Source organism: Hyperoodon ampullatus (assembly GCF_949752795.1).
Source record: "Hyperoodon ampullatus genome assembly, chromosome: 6".
Lineage (NCBI taxonomy): Eukaryota > Metazoa > Chordata > Mammalia > Artiodactyla > Ziphiidae > Hyperoodon > Hyperoodon ampullatus.
The window spans coordinates 7383441-7398280 of NC_136919.1; the positions used below are offsets into that span (position 1 = coordinate 7383441).

Genomic DNA, 14840 nt, shown 5'->3' on the forward strand with positions numbered 1-14840 from the left:
AAATGAGCTATCGGGGACTTCCCTGGTGGTGGAGTGGTTAAGACTCCATACTCCCAATGCAGGGGGCGCGGATTCAATCCCTGCTCAGGGAACTAGGTCCCACATGCATGTTGCAACTAAGAGTTCGCATGACACAACTACGGAGCCGGCGAGCTGCAACTAAGACCTGGCGCAACCAAATACATGAATAAATATAAATAAATTTTAAAAAATTATATCTTCAACCTACTATAAAAAAAAGAAAAAGAAATGAGCTATCAAGACATTAGAAGATATGGAGGTGATCTCGGAGAGACAGCAGTGAGATCTTAGTTCCCTGCCCAGGAATTGAACCTGCGTAGCCCAGATGAAAACCAGGAATCCTAGCCACCAGGGGCTAGAGGCTAGAAGCAAAGTGGCCCTGACTCTTTCCCCCATTTGAGAGCAAGAATGTCTCAAGGAGGCAAAAACTGTAAAAAACAGGTACAACGTTTATTATTAGAGACACAGCAGTATGGGAGAGCACACAGAGAAACAGTTTATTTATTTAAGTCGAAGCTAGGCAGAAATACCCAGAGAGAAAGGGTGTGGGCATCCTTTCTAATGAGGAGGAGCGGAGTAAAGAGGTGATTTAAATCACTTATATAGGACAGTTCTTCCTGGTCTTTGTTTACCTTTGGCCAATTATCTCCTTTCTTTTTTCACACACGACTGGTCCTAGGACCCTCCCCAAGCTGCGTGTGCAACTTTTTGCTAAGACGGATTCCACCGCAGAGGCCTGTGGGTGTATGTCCACACTTATTATGGGGTGGTGCCCCCTCCCTTTTTGACCCTCAAGGAGCCTTCTTGCACATGTCCAGACAGGGAAGTCTTCCTTGACCTCAGGAGTGGTCATCTTATCTCTTTACTTCAGCAGAGCTCAGCTTCTGCCACTAGCTTTGTCCTAGGAGCGTTTGGGTGAGAACAGAGCTTCAGTGTTACTCCACTTGACAAACCCCAGCTGTCCAGCCCAGGGGCCCATCTATCTCCTACTTTAGAGGAACTTTAAATGCATGTTGCTTAGTGAAAGAAGGGAGTCTGAAAAGGCTGCATACTGTCTGATTCCAACTATATGACATTCTGGAAAAGGCAAAACTATAGGCACAGTAAAAATGATCAGGGTCCCCGTGGTTACCAGGGGCTCGAGGGGTGGGGGAGGTAGGTGGAGCACAGAGGATTTTTCGGGCAGTGAATCAATTTTGTATCATACTGTAATGGTAGATATATGACGTTATGCATTTGTCAAAACTCTTAGAATGTACAACACAAAGAGTGAACCCTAATGTAAACTATGAACAATGCATCAATATTGGTTCATTCAACTATAACAAATGTACACATTAACACATGTGAACAACAGAAACTGAGTGGGGGTTATGTGGGAACTCTGTACTATCTGTTCAATTTTCGGTAAACCTAAATCTGCTCTAAAAAAGTAGTCTGATAATTAAAAGAGAGTAAATGAACGAATCTATAAAATAATTGGATTAAATTATTGCCAGCTCTGAATCACACTCCAGCTCTGTGCCTCAGGGTCCCCATGTGTAAAACCAAGCTGAGGTTTGAGTTTCGCGCCCGACGGGAGGAGAGAGGGTAGCTCTCCTATCGTCCAAGGGTTCAGGAGAGAACCCGATACCATGCGCCTTTGGACACCCAGGCCTGCGATGAGCCCCGCCCACCCCCGGGAGCCCGCCCCCAGGAGCCAGTCCCAGGCCCACACGCTCCCTCAGCCCGGCGCATAGACCGCGCCCTCGCACGCCATTGGCTCTCCGATTGGACGGCTCGGAGGAGGTGTTGGCGGAAGGGGTGAGTCTGATTGGCTGGGCGGGGCCGACGGTGTGCGAGGAACATGGCGGAGCGCGGGAGGAAGCGGCCTTGTGGCCCGGTAGGTGGAGGGATGTGGGATCCCGCGGCAGGGCGCGGGGTGGAGGCAAGAGAAAGAGCCGCTTGGGGGCCCGTGGCGGGGCCTGGCCGTACCTCTAGCTCCCTGCTCGTCGCTGCTCCGCGGCCCGAGTCCCCGAGGTGCCGCATGCTCATGGCCTCAAGCACCCCTGTCCAGATGAGAACCGGAGGTGGGAGCCGGGGTTCGAGTCAGAGCCGGGATTGCGTTGGGTAACTCATTGCCCGGGGCCCGGATTCAGAAGACCGGACCCGGCTCGGAATCCCGAGCCCTTTCGTGGCGTATCTCTTCTGACACCAGGGCGACAGTGGGCAGGTCCTGTCCCCCTGAACCTGTTTCCTCTTCTCTCCAGTGGGAAGTCATTAAACAATTTATTGAATGCTTACTGTGTGCCAGGTGTGGTCTCAGGCACTGGGGGTACGACAGGTCCCTGCCCTCCTGACGCTGTCTCTGGGCAGCAGGAGTGTGGCGGGGGGCGGGGGGGAGGGTTCCCTCGTTTCCTCACCATCCCCATTTAAAGAGAGGGGACAGCTGTGGAGCAGCAAGTGGGACCTCCTCTCAGGTGTGACCATTCAGCCTCACTCCTATATCTCCTCCCACCCCTACTCCAGGGTGAACATGGCCAGAGGGTGGAGTGGCGAAAATGGAAGCAACAGAGTAAGTAAGGGACCGGGGCGGTGGGCTCAGATGGGGAGCTGAGCGTCTGTGCTCACCTCTCCCCAAGGCCACTCCATCAGTGCACCGCTGAATCTTGGGGAAAAGCCACCAGATTTGTCCCCTCTAGGTCCCACAGTACCCAAAATGGGGAGGAAGGGGCCAGAAGCCCTGGGAGGCTCCTTTGGCTGCTGTCTCAGCAGCATTGGAGAGCCCAGGCTGACCCTACTGAGAGAACATCACCTCCTGCATTGCTCCAAGTCCTCCTCACCTCCAAGTCCCTCTTCCCTCCACCAATCGGGATGTCCTCTTATCCAGAAAAAGAGGAGAAAAAGAAGTGGAAGGATCTCAAGATGATGAAAAAACTGGAGCGGCAGCGAGTGCAGGAGGAACAGGCAAAGCGACAGCAGGAGGAGGAGGCAGCTGCCCAGAGGGAGGACCGAGGTGAGCAAGCTGGGTTCTGGGTAGGGCAGAGAATGCTATAGCTGGAAGGGCCCTTAGGGGCCAGTGGGTCCAGACATTTTGTCCTGATGGAGAAAATGAGGCTCAGAAAATGGGAGGGATCCAGAAAACAGAGTCCTAACTTCCTACCTAGGTAGATTTTGATTCTGTGGAGGGTAAGCATCATATATCATCACTTTATGCCTCTAGAACCTCATCATTGTAATGACAGTTAATTTTTTTTTTTTTTTTTTTTGCGGTATGCGGGCCTCTCACTGTTGTGGCCTCTCCCATTGCGGAGCACAGGCTCCGGACGCACAGGCTCAGCGGCCATGGCTCACGGGCCTAGTTGCTCCACGGCACGTGGGATCTTCCCGGACCGGGGCACGAACCTGTGTCGCCTGCATCAGCAGGCGGACTCTCAACCACTGCACCACCAGGGAAGCCCCCGACAGTTAATTTTTTACTTTTTTATTGATCACTGTGTGCTTTAATTCCACTTTTCATTTAATTATTTTGATTTCATAATAAGGATGTCTCTTTTTTCTCATTAAATAATACATGCTCAAAACTCCCCAAACAATACAGAAAACGATAAAGAAAGGAGAAATCCAGCAAACATTGCAGTTAACGTTTCTCCAGCTATGTGAACACCCACTTATATACAGGTAGGGAGGTGTATAGATACAGTTTTACAGAAGTGAGACTGCTTCATCCACGCACGTCTGGAGCTGTGTTTTCTCATCCCACGTTGTGTCCTGGATGTCCTTCCGTGTTCGTACGTTTGGATCTACCCTAACAAGTTGTATCTTTCCTCCTCGGCCAGACCCAAAGGTCTGGAGGGTCAGGGGGCCATATTGTACCCTGTAAGCCCAGTGGTTACCAGCGATGATGGTGACAGTGGGGACAGAAACTGAGCATGTCAGCTGTCTGACACCGGGAAAGCCCTTTATCTCCTGTGGCTCCCTTTGGACAACTCTGGGAGGGAAAGTGTGGTGGTCCCTCTGAAGCCAGCTGTCCTGCCTTTTGTGTGACCTTGGGTCACATCTTTGACCTCTGTGGGCTGAAGGTTCCCCACCTCTCAATCGGGATCATGGTAGTACCTACTTTCCTAGGGTTATAGGTTAAATGTGCACATATAAAAGGCACTAAGAATAAATATTAACTCATTATCATCCCTATTTGACACCTGGAGAACTGAGGCAGTAGGGGGCAGAGGATGTGAGTATAGGTCAGTTCTTCTAACCGCTCCCTTGCCTTGCCCAGTGGTATGCCCTTCTTACGGGAGTCCTGGAGACGTCTGAGTCCATTTTCTTCCTGGGGAGATTGAGGCCCAGAGAGGGGAGTCGGATCTATGCTGCTTAGCTCAAAATTCCTCACAGTAGGAAAATTCTCTAACTCTGGGCCCTGGGATTAGAGCAAAGGAGGGGAGGGTGGCCCTGGCCTCTCTGGCTGACCATGAACACCCCTGTCATGCCCAGGGCGGCACTACACCCTGAGCGTGGCCCTTCCGGGCTCCATCCTGGACAACGCCCAGTCGCCCGAGCTTCGCACCTACCTGGCCGGCCAGATTGCTAGAGCCTGCACCATCTTCTGCGTGGATGAGATTGTGGTGTTTGATGAAGAGGGCCAAGATGCCAAGTGAGGGGCCATCCGGCGGGTCCCGGGGCTCAGGGAGAAGGGAGGGGCTGCCAGGATTGGCTGGGCTTCCCTTTTTTCCCTGCCTACTTGCCTGGGCTGAGAATCCTGTCTGAATGCCCCCATTGTAACCCTGGCGGGTCGAGTTGCAAAGCAGGGGCGCTGCAGAGGTCCTACTGGGGGGAGGAGCTCTTGAAGGAAACCCGGTGGGCTTGAGCCCTATCTTTCTCTCTCCAGGACTGTGGAGGGGGAATTCAGGGGAGTCGGCAAGAAGGGGCAGGCCTGCGTGCAGCTGGCCCGGATCCTGCAGTACCTGGAGTGTCCACAGTAAGGGCGTGAAGGACAGACTTGCCAGAGCATGTGGGAGGGGTGGTCCCGGTGCAGGTCGGATGGGAGGTGGCCTCCCTGAGATCTGCGTCCTTTCCTAGGTACCTAAGAAAAGCATTCTTCCCCAAGCATCAGGATCTACAGTTTGCAGGTAAGGCTGGGGGGCCCTGATCCCCATTTCCCATGGATCATCCCCCAGACCCTGAGAAATCATAGTACAGTTGGGAAAGCGAGCCCAGGCAGGGCAAGGCCTGTGGCTGGTGGTAAGCAGCAGATCTGTGGCAGAGCTGGAACCTGAACCCGGGTTCCTAGCCTTACCTTCCACCCCTCCACGTGCCTCTGCACCTCCCCGAATCTTCCGTCCCTCCCCAACCACAGGGCTCCTAAATCCCTTGGACAGCCCTCACCACATGCGTCAGGATGAGGAATCCGAGTTCCGAGAGGGCGTCGTGGTGGACCGGCCCACCCGGCCGGGCCAGGGCTCCTTTGTCAACTGTGGCATGAAGAAGGTAGGAATTGGAGAGTGGGTCGAGACACATTTCCCAGACACACCCTGGCTACGGAGGGCACATGGGTGGGGAGCCCTGGCCCCAGGCATCTCTGCCTGCCATTCCCCCATTGATGCAGATTTGGGCCAGAGAAGTGCCTAAAATGGGGCTCAACAGGTAAAGCCAGGAGCAAAATTTACTGTTTTAGAAAAATCAAATCAACAAGATAGTCCTTATACGAAAAACAAACCAAAACAAAACCCGGGAAAATCAAGTTCACAATGCCTCTGGGGCTGTTCCAGGGTGCTGCCAAGCCGGGGATCGGAGCATTCATTTGCTGCCTCTTAATCCTAAGTCTCCTAGAGAAGGAGGCAGAAACATTTAAACAGATGAGGTTCCCCTCCCCTTAAAAAGAACAGATCTGAAATAACTGGCTAAAAACAGAACAGGATGACCCAGACCCAGATGAAGGGAGAAATGAATGTGAAGCCCTCAAAAGAGAAAGTGTCCCATCCTGAATTCAAAACTGGGACAAGGGAATTCCCTCATAGTCCAGTGATTGGGACTCCACGCTTTCACTGCCGAGGGCGTGGGTTCAATCCCTGGTCAGGGAACTGAGATTCCACAAGCCATGCAGTGAGGGGGGTGGTGCTAAAATTGGGACAAAACACAAACATCAAGTGTCCTTCCTCACAGGCTCCCATGTAGTCAGCATTTACTTCATGCCAGGCCCTGTGCAGTGTAACAATAGCTATTATTTATGGAACATCTTCTGTTTGACAGATTAGGACACTAAGGCTCAGAGGGGTTAAGTGACCACTCAAACTGCTATAGCTAGTAAGTGGCATAGCCACCAAAATGTAGGAAACTGGGATTTCATCTACTCATGAAATACTTCCTACTCTGTGCCAGGCCTGGACCAGTGTCTTGCAGTAGTCGTTTCACAAGAATGTCTTGGACTTCCCTGGTGGCACAGTGGTTAAGAATCCACATGCCAATGTAGGGGACATGGGTTCGAGCCCTGCTCCGGGAAGATCCTACGTGCCGCGGAGCAACTAAGCCCGTGCGCCACAACTACTGAGCCTGAGCTCTAGACCCCCAAGAACCACAACTACTGAGCCTGAGCACCACAACTACTGAAGCCCGCGTGCCTAGAACCCATGCTCCGCAACCAGAGAAGCCACCGCAATGAGAAGCCTATGCACCGCAACAAAGAGTAGCCCCGGCTCGCTGCAACTAGAGAAAGCCCGTGCGCAGCCAACGAAGACCCAACGCGGCCAAAATTAATTAATTAATAATAAAAAAAAGAATGGTCTCTGTGAGCAGGTCTGGCCCAGGTGCCGGGGAGCGGGGCTCGAAGGGTGACCTGGACCCCTGAGGTGCCCCCGTGTCTGGGAGAGCAGTGACCCCCGCTCTCCTGCGGGGAACAGCACCAGTTTCTTCTGGCTTCTTCCCAGGAGGTGAAGATCGACAAGCACTTGGAGCCTGGACTCCGGGTGACAGTGCGGCTGAACCAGCAGCAGCTCCCAGGTACCCTAAAGCGTCCCCAGCCTGGCCATCCTGCGGGCTCGGAGCCACTTCCTTGTCCCCTCGCTCCGTCTTCACAGCCTGTCTGCTTCCCCTCCAGAAAGCAAGACCTACCGTGGAAAAGTCGTGTCGTCACAGGACCCTCGCACCAAAGCTGGTCTCTACTGGGGCTACACGGTCCGCCTGGCCTCCTGCCTCAGTAAGGACAGAGCTTCCTCCTGTGAATATCCGTCCTGTCTCTCTGGGAGGCCACAGAGAGCCTTGCTTGACCCAAAAGTCAGACCGGGGTCCTAACCCTACTCACTTGCCGTGTGACTTGGGCAAGTGCCTTTCCTTCTCTGGGCCTTGGTCTCCTTGAGTGCACTGCCTGGAATGCTTTTAAGGACTTCTGAGGAAAAGCATCTTTAATAATGTCTGCCATGGGGTTGGGAATGGGGGCAAAAGGGCCAGATAAGTCAGAGGTCCACTACTTGCTTTTGGAGCGCCTTCCTCCCCACCCTCTGCTTTGTCTCCCCAAGCTGGTACAGGCACAGTCTCTGCCTATTCCATCACTGACTTCCCAACACGAGTGAGGGGCCTGGCTGTGGCTCTCTTACCTAAACCACGCCCCCCAACACGCACGCGCAGCCAAGTGGCAGTGGCTTGTGGGGAACAGAGTCCCCAGTGAGCTGGCCTCCCCGCCAGGTGCTGTGTTTGCTGAGGCCCCCTTCCAGGACGGCTATGACCTGACCATTGGGACATCAGAGCGAGGCTCAGACGTGGCCTCCGCCCAGCTTCCCAACTTCAGGTGGGTCCAGCCAGGGGAGGAGGAACGGAGCAGGGGACAGGACTGGTGGGGGCAGAGCTGTACGGACCGGTCCCCTGCGCATATGGGGGGCTGAGAGCCCTGGGGGCTGCACTCAGTGGGCCTTGATGGGCAGTCAGTGACCCCCCTCCTGTGGGCGCCAGGCACGCTCTCGTGGTGTTTGGGGGCCTCCAAGGGCTGGAAGCTGGAGTGGATGCTGACCCCAACCTGGAGGTGGCTGAGCCCAGTGTCCTCTTCGATCGGTACGTCAACACCTGCCCCAACCAGGGCAGCCGCACCATCCGCACCGAGGTGAGCCCGCCCGCCTCCCCGACCTCCAGGCCCAGCCTGCTCACCACCAGCAGGGGCCGGAGCCTCGGGGTCCGTCCAAAGGGGGGCATTGCAACCCTCTCCCTGTCCCCCACTCTGCCCAGGGCTGCCCTGAGCCAGCCTCCTCTAGGCCTCCTCGCCCCCTTTGGCCTCTCACCACAGCAGAACTGCAGCAGGGACAAGTTGAGAGTGAGCTGGGAGTTGGGAATCCTGGGTGCTGGTGCCCATCCAGCTCCTCCAGGAGCACCTGGCTGACCCAGGAGACCCCACCCATCCCTGCTCTAGGCCTGTTCCCTTAGCTATACAAGCCGTGTTCCACTTCCCTGTGTCTGACCCTGGTGGGCAGGGCAGCCCTCCTCTCTGGCACCTCCGTCCCACGGGGGACAGGATGCGACCAGCTCTGAGAGCTTTCCACCTGGGCAGCCACTTCTGAGGGCAGCACAGAACGCTGTACCTGTGGGCACTTCCTGGGGGAAGGTGCCACTGCTTCCACTGGTCTCAAAGGGTGGTGACCAAACAGGTGGACAGCCTCAGTCTACCTGTCCCTGAGAGCCCTACCAGGGCCAGGTGTCGCACGCTTGCCAGCCACAGCCTCCCAGCAGGAATCCCTGCTCCCACCCTTCTGACACCTGCACAGAGGACCCTCCTGCCCGTAACCTCCCCCTCCCCCTCCCCGACTCTGGGAGGCAGCTATTACTATCATCCCCATTTTACAGAGGAGGATACTGAGAAGCTGAGAGGTGAGGCCCTTTCCTGGCCAGTGACAGATCTGCAGGATGAAGCTGGGCCTGTGCTTCACAACCCCCCCTACCCCAGGCCCTGCTGAGGGCAGCATACCCCAAGGGGCTGGGTCCTGGGCAGTGGGGCACCCGCTAGCCTCCCAGGCCCCAGCCTGTTGCTGCGCTTCTCTTCCAGGAAGCCATCCTCATCTCCCTGGCTGCCCTGCAGCCTGGCCTCACCCACGCGGGTGCCCGGCCCAGCTGAAGGTTGTGTCGGGCCCAAGATGGCACAGAAGCAGTGGTGAAGCCAGAGGTTCCCACGGGTCACCTGGGACAGACACACCTAAGACGTGTCTCTAAAAACAAACACCTTTAATTCGACCCAGTCCCCCCGACCCCCCAGTCTGGCTGGGGCTGCCCTTACGTGCTGCCTGCAGTGATGGCCTTAAGGCTGCCTGTCCGTGCCAGGATATTTGGCACAAACAGCAGCCCCGAGGCCCGCTCGATGCTCTCGATGGGCACCAGGAAGCGCTCCAGCGGGACTGCCTCATCCACAGGCGCGTTGGGCAGCACATAGGAGCGGAGTTCGATCTGCCCGCCTGCTGCCTCCAGGATCAGCACTTTGAAGAAGTGGGTGGGCACCGCCACGTGGTTCTTGCCAATTACCTGGTACTTCACATAGGACTTCCCATCAGCCTCCGTCCTGTGGGCAGACCCAGGCACACATGGCCTTTTAGGGCTCCTGGGGGGCTTGGTCAGACCCAAGGCCACCGCCTCCAGGAAGCCTTCCCTGACCCGACCTCCAGCTTGTGTCAACCTGCAGGACCACCCCTCAGCATGAGGCTTCTTTGCCCTGCTTGGCTCCCCCAGGAGGCTGGGAGCTCCCTGCAGGGTAGAGACTCACTCCTCCCCTGTTTTCTTCATGTCCAACACTGGGTCAGGCAGAGTGGGTGGTGGCAATAAACGCTGCAGAAAGAATCAGGCCTTCATTCACATTCATCCGTGTGGACCCTTGATTACTGTCTGTCTCTCCCTGTGGAGGGTGGGCACCAAATGGGCAGGGCTGTGGCAGAGGAATTCCCAGCACCAGCACAGGGCCTAGGGCAGAGCAGGTGCCCCGAGCACTGGATGGATGACTTCAGGCTAAGCCTCCACAGCGTCCACTCCATTTCAGCAGGCCAGAGGAGGCACTTGCTAATTAAAGTACATCAGTGTCCCAGCCAGCGCCTCAGCAGGCCCGTGCTGAGCCCTTACTACGGTGACATCCACCATCCCGCTTTGTCCCTTAAACAACCACGTGGTAGCTAATGGGTATTATCCCCATTTTACAGGAGAGGATGTTGAGTTCATTTGCCCACGGCACCCAGAAACGAGGTGACGGGGCCTGGATTCCATCCCAGGCAGAGCCAGCTGTTTGGCCACAACCTCTAGCCTCACTCATCCCAGTCCTCAGCAGGCTAGAAAAATCACCAAGCAAGCTCAGAAGAGCTCAGTCCCTTCTACCTGGGAGGCCGGGCTGCAGAGGGACAAGAGTAAAGGCTCAGGGTCAGGGAGATGGAGTTCAAACCTGGCTCCAGGGGGAGCATAGGGGAAGGCTGCTCCAAGCAGGGGAGACCGAAGACGAGAGCCTAGTGCAAGGGTTTCTACCCGCGCAGAACACAGAGTCAGGTGGACGTGAAAAGAGATGACACAGGAGAGAGGAACAGGGCAGACTCGGCCTGGTGCCCACGGGCAGAGGAGATGTCTAGGTGGGTACCCCAAAGGTCTCTGTGGAGTAGAACTGGGGGGCCCGAGACAGGGAACGGACAGACTCGCCAAGAAACCAGATGAGTGGGGACCTGGCGGTGTGGACACAGAGCCTGGGGGGAGGCTGGATGGGATAACTGGGAGGTGCTGGTGTCCCCAGGCCCCCCAGCTCTAGCCTTACCTGGGCAGGAAGAGGGGCCCCGTGCAGACATAGACATTTTGGTAGGTGCGGGTCAGGTTGCGGCTGTACTTTTCCAGGTTGTTCCAGGCATTCTGGTTGAGGTGGGGCACCTGCCAGGAGAAGTGGGCTTCAGTGAGACTGGCTGGGACACTTGCAGTCAGAGGGCTGCCCCAGGCCCTGAGGGGCTGGCACTGGCATGGAGCCAGAAGGTTCCAGCGGGGGTTGGGGGGATGGGAACAAGCAGGCGGAGGAAACAGGTTCATGGAAGGAGAGTCACTTAGCCTACATAGTCACAAGGGTGGGGCCCGGACAGAGCTCAAGGAGGTGCTACTTTCGTCCAGCTAGAGTGGGAGAACTAGCATCCCAGGTCTCAAAGCTGTTTCTCAGCTCCAAAGAGCCATACGAAGGAAAGGAGCAAATCTCCCAGAGAGAAACAGGCCTGCCCCCTGCCCTCAGGGGCTCATGGGAAGACCAGCTCTCCCAACCATCTCTCCTTTCCTTTTCCTAGTCTGAACCGCATGCAGAGCTCAGCAGGGAAGGTCAGGAATCTGCTCCTGACTCCACCACTTGAGCTCTCCAGTCCTCAGCACAGCGTCTAGTCAAATGGGTAGGGGACTGTGCTCCTGGGTGAGCACAATCAGGTCAGAGAGGCTGTGACCTCACAAGCCTCACTCAGAGCCTCACATCCGTCTCCACGTGGGTGTCAGGCCCTGGTGGGAACGGGGCTAGAGGTAGGGCGGCTAGTCCAGGCGCACAGAGACTGCTACTAACAGCCACTGCGTGCAGCTATCCTTCCTTTTACCCCTGGAAGGAAGGCAGGGTAGGACAATGGCTGAAAGCTCAGGGTCCTCTAGGCAGACTGCCTGGGTCTCCTCCCACTGTGACACTGTGCCAGTCACTTTGTCTCTCCGAGAATCACTTCCCTCATTATAGCTGGTATTTACTGAATGCTTGCCGTGGGCCAGAAAGTGTGCTCAGTACTTTTACGTGCATGGTGTCCTCAGTTCCTCAGCGCCTCTGCACGAGGTAGGTGGATAACAGTTTTATCGCCATTTTACAGACAAGGAAACTGAAGATCAGGGAGGCGCCCGGGGGCCCTCGGTTAAGATCAGAGTGCAGAGTGGGTGCTCAGCGCCCCACCGCTCCGTCCCTTCCGCCTGCGGCGCGCGGTGTGTTTAGCCAGGCGCCTGGCGTAGAGCGCGCACTCGGCAGCTTTCCCATCTGCAGAGGAGCAAATCGAGGCTCAGAGGCGAGCGGTGGCCTCGCCTTCCGCCGCCGGGGCAGGGGGCGCAGGCGATACCTGGGGCGCGATGTTGCTCAGGTAGAAGGTGTCGTCCATGGCCTTCTGGCTCCAGCGGTGGTTGGCGGCGGCGGCGAGATGTCCGCGGTCGAAGCCGCTGCCCCCGTAGTCGGCGTTGGTGGCGCGGTGATACGCATGCACCGAGTCGTCCTCGTGGAAGTCGCAGGCGCGGCGGTCGCCGTCGCCGCGGAGACTCTCAGGCCGCAGCTGCTCGACCACCCAGAGCGCGCCGCGGGTGCGCGGGTCGTAACACAGCATGTACGACTCGCGGCTCTTGAGCTGCGCCACCCCGGGCAGCCCGTACTTCGCCAACTCGCCGGGGCTGCCGACCGTCGGAGCCCCGGGCACGGCGGGAAGCCCAGCCGCCGCCGCCACAGGCAGCACGGGCAGCCGGCTCAGCAGCCCCGGCACCGCCCGTGCGTCCGCCCGCCGCCGCCGCCAGCCCTCGGCGGCTGCACCCAGCCCTGCGCCCAGCGCCAGGGTCAAGCCGCCCCGAAGCAACTGCTTGGCCATGGATTGTGGCCGGAGCGCGGATGGAGAGCGGTCCGCGGAGAGGAAAGAAAGCCTCGACCTCACGCCTCCGAACCGGGAGGCTCTGAAAGGGGCCGCACAGGCCTGCGGGGCCCACCGCGAGGATAGCGCCGAGTGGGGGCGTGAGACAGCGGAACGCGAGTCCCTTCCACTCCCGAACGCTCCAAGGTATTACTGTTATACTCTAAAGGCCAACAGTAGGCGTCAGGACCGGCCCAACTGGACCTCCCGGCGCCCTTCCTTTGCCCTTGTAAGATTGGGCGCTGAGTGGGCGTGGCATCGCTGCCGCGGTTTGTAATTGGCTGCCCTCAGAACCGGCTCCGCCCCGTCAGGTCGCCTTGGTCTCCACCGAGGGATCCTCCCGCTCCGCCAACTAAGATCTCGCAAGCCCCGCAGCGGACACACACACACACACACACACACACACAAAGCCTTAAAAAGGTTCATACCTTCTAAATCACTTAGAGGGCTGAGCTGGGGAAATAAATCAGGAATGCAAGGATTCCCCACCGTATTACTTATAATAGAGGCCGGGGAATAAGAAATATATTCGGAAATAGGCAATGGTTCCGGACATTTTTAGCACATTAGATAGAATAGTATCTAGACCATAAAAATATTTTAAAATCATACAGCAACTTGCTCAACCACCTATCGTGAAGGGAAAGACAATACACAAAACTCTGTATCAAGAAAATGACAATTATATAATAGTAATTACATCAATGAAGAAAAGACCAACATGTTATCGGTGATTTTCTCCAGATTGTGGGCTGTGAACAACTTGTTGAATTCCAAAATTTTCTCAATCTAAAAAATAACTTGCGGCTTCCCTGGTGGCGCAGTGGTTGAGAATCTGCCTGCAAATGCAGGGGATGCAGGTTCGAGCCCTGGTCCGGGAAGATCCCACATGCCGCGGAGCAGCTGGGCCCGTGAGCCATGGCCGCTGAGCCTGTGCGTCCGGAGCCTGTGCTCCGCAACGGGAGAGGCCACAGCAGTGAGAGGCCCGCGTACCGCAAAAAAAACAAAACAAAAAAAAACTTGCTATGAAATCATAATGTAGTAATACCTTCTGCCCCAGTGCACACTCTCTCCTCCCTACAACTGCAAATTGCAGTTGTTAAAGAAGAGTTGAATAGGCTCTTCCAACAATTTCCTAACCTTTTCCTCTGACCATTCTAAGAGCTTCCTGACTCCATCTTTGCTCAAACGTTTTTCCTGCTCAGAAGACTTGAAGGTTTCAGCCCCTCACAGAACCAATGCCCACTGCAAAGAACACATGATTTATTAAAGACAACTTGTCATCAACAGCATTGATTCAAAGAACGAAACAGATGAAAAAACAAAAGCAGACTAACATTCTGACCCTTGGAATGAGACCTGCTGAATTCATACAGCCCATTCTCTAAGTGTCCAAAGTCCTGGGGGCAGTTTCCCAAGCAGGAAGCCTCGGGGTCTCTAGCTCTCTGGCGACCTCCCTTGAGTCTGGGGAGGGAGAATTGCCAAGGGCAGGTCCTCCCATTGGCGAGCTCAGTCTAACCTGGACGTGGTCCCTGTGCTCTTTTGACCTTCATCACAAGGTCAAGGAGAGGGCACTGGACCCAGGTCTGCCACTGAGGCAAATGAGATGCAGTGATTCTAGTATGGTCCCAGGAGGGAAGGCAGAGGGACAGGGAAGAGGCAATGGATCAGGTGTCCTGGGCAGTGTCTGCTGGGACCCAGGCTGTGGCCCAAGCGACAGGCTGTGAAGGGATCAAGTTGTGACTGAACCACTGCATACTACACCCACTGCAGCAGTAACTTAACCAACCCAACAAGTTCTGGGAAGAGGGTGAGCCAGGCTGCTGGGAAGCAGCCCATGCCGGTGTCTTGGAGGCTGGCAAGGATACCAACTCTCTTGTCTCTTACACCCAGTTCTATTACAGAGCTCAGGGCCCTCCCAGCCAGGACCTGCTGGAAAACCAGGAAGGTCCCAGAGGCAGGCGGAGAGGATGTTGACCGACCTTGGAAAGTCAGGAAGACCATGACTCCAGCTGGTTTCCACCATTCCAGCCCTACCCTTCATCCCCAAATCAAGCACTTGCCAATCTGCAATAAATGACCAGGAGTCTGAATAAATAGTAAAAATCTCCCAAATACTGTGCTGGGAGAGGAGGAGGAAAAAGGCAAGTGTATGGAGTCCTAGAAGCATCCAAGGGACAGCCCGGAAAGGCGCCTCCTTGAGGAAGCTGTCCCCGGCCCATAGCCACAAGTCCT

The 14840-nt window shown here is 56.0% G+C and overlaps 2 protein-coding genes across 2 annotated transcripts; one reads left to right on the plus strand and one right to left on the minus strand.

Moving 5' to 3' along the window:
- Window positions 1–1846: 1846 nt before the first annotated feature.
- Window positions 1847–9091, plus strand: SPOUT1 (SPOUT domain containing methyltransferase 1; the record flags this gene model as incomplete). Its single annotated transcript, XM_079706588.1, has 12 exons — window positions 1847–1903; window positions 2530–2575; window positions 2891–3016; window positions 4495–4654; window positions 4889–4978; window positions 5080–5129; window positions 5357–5487; window positions 6924–6996; window positions 7094–7192; window positions 7678–7780; window positions 7942–8089; window positions 9023–9091. The coding sequence occupies exons 1-12, from the start codon at window positions 1868–1870 to the stop codon at window positions 9089–9091; spliced, it is 1131 nt and encodes a 376-aa protein (XP_079562714.1). The 5' UTR covers window positions 1847–1867.
- Window positions 9092–9181: 90 nt separating this feature from the next.
- ENDOG (endonuclease G) lies at window positions 9182–12700 on the minus strand. The gene is made up of 3 exons (XM_079706631.1): window positions 12054–12700; window positions 10754–10863; window positions 9182–9529 (listed from the first exon to the last, which is right to left on the minus strand). The coding sequence occupies exons 1-3, from the start codon at window positions 12564–12566 to the stop codon at window positions 9247–9249; spliced, it is 906 nt and encodes a 301-aa protein (XP_079562757.1). The 5' UTR covers window positions 12567–12700; the 3' UTR covers window positions 9182–9246.
- Window positions 12701–14840: the final 2140 nt, after the last annotated feature.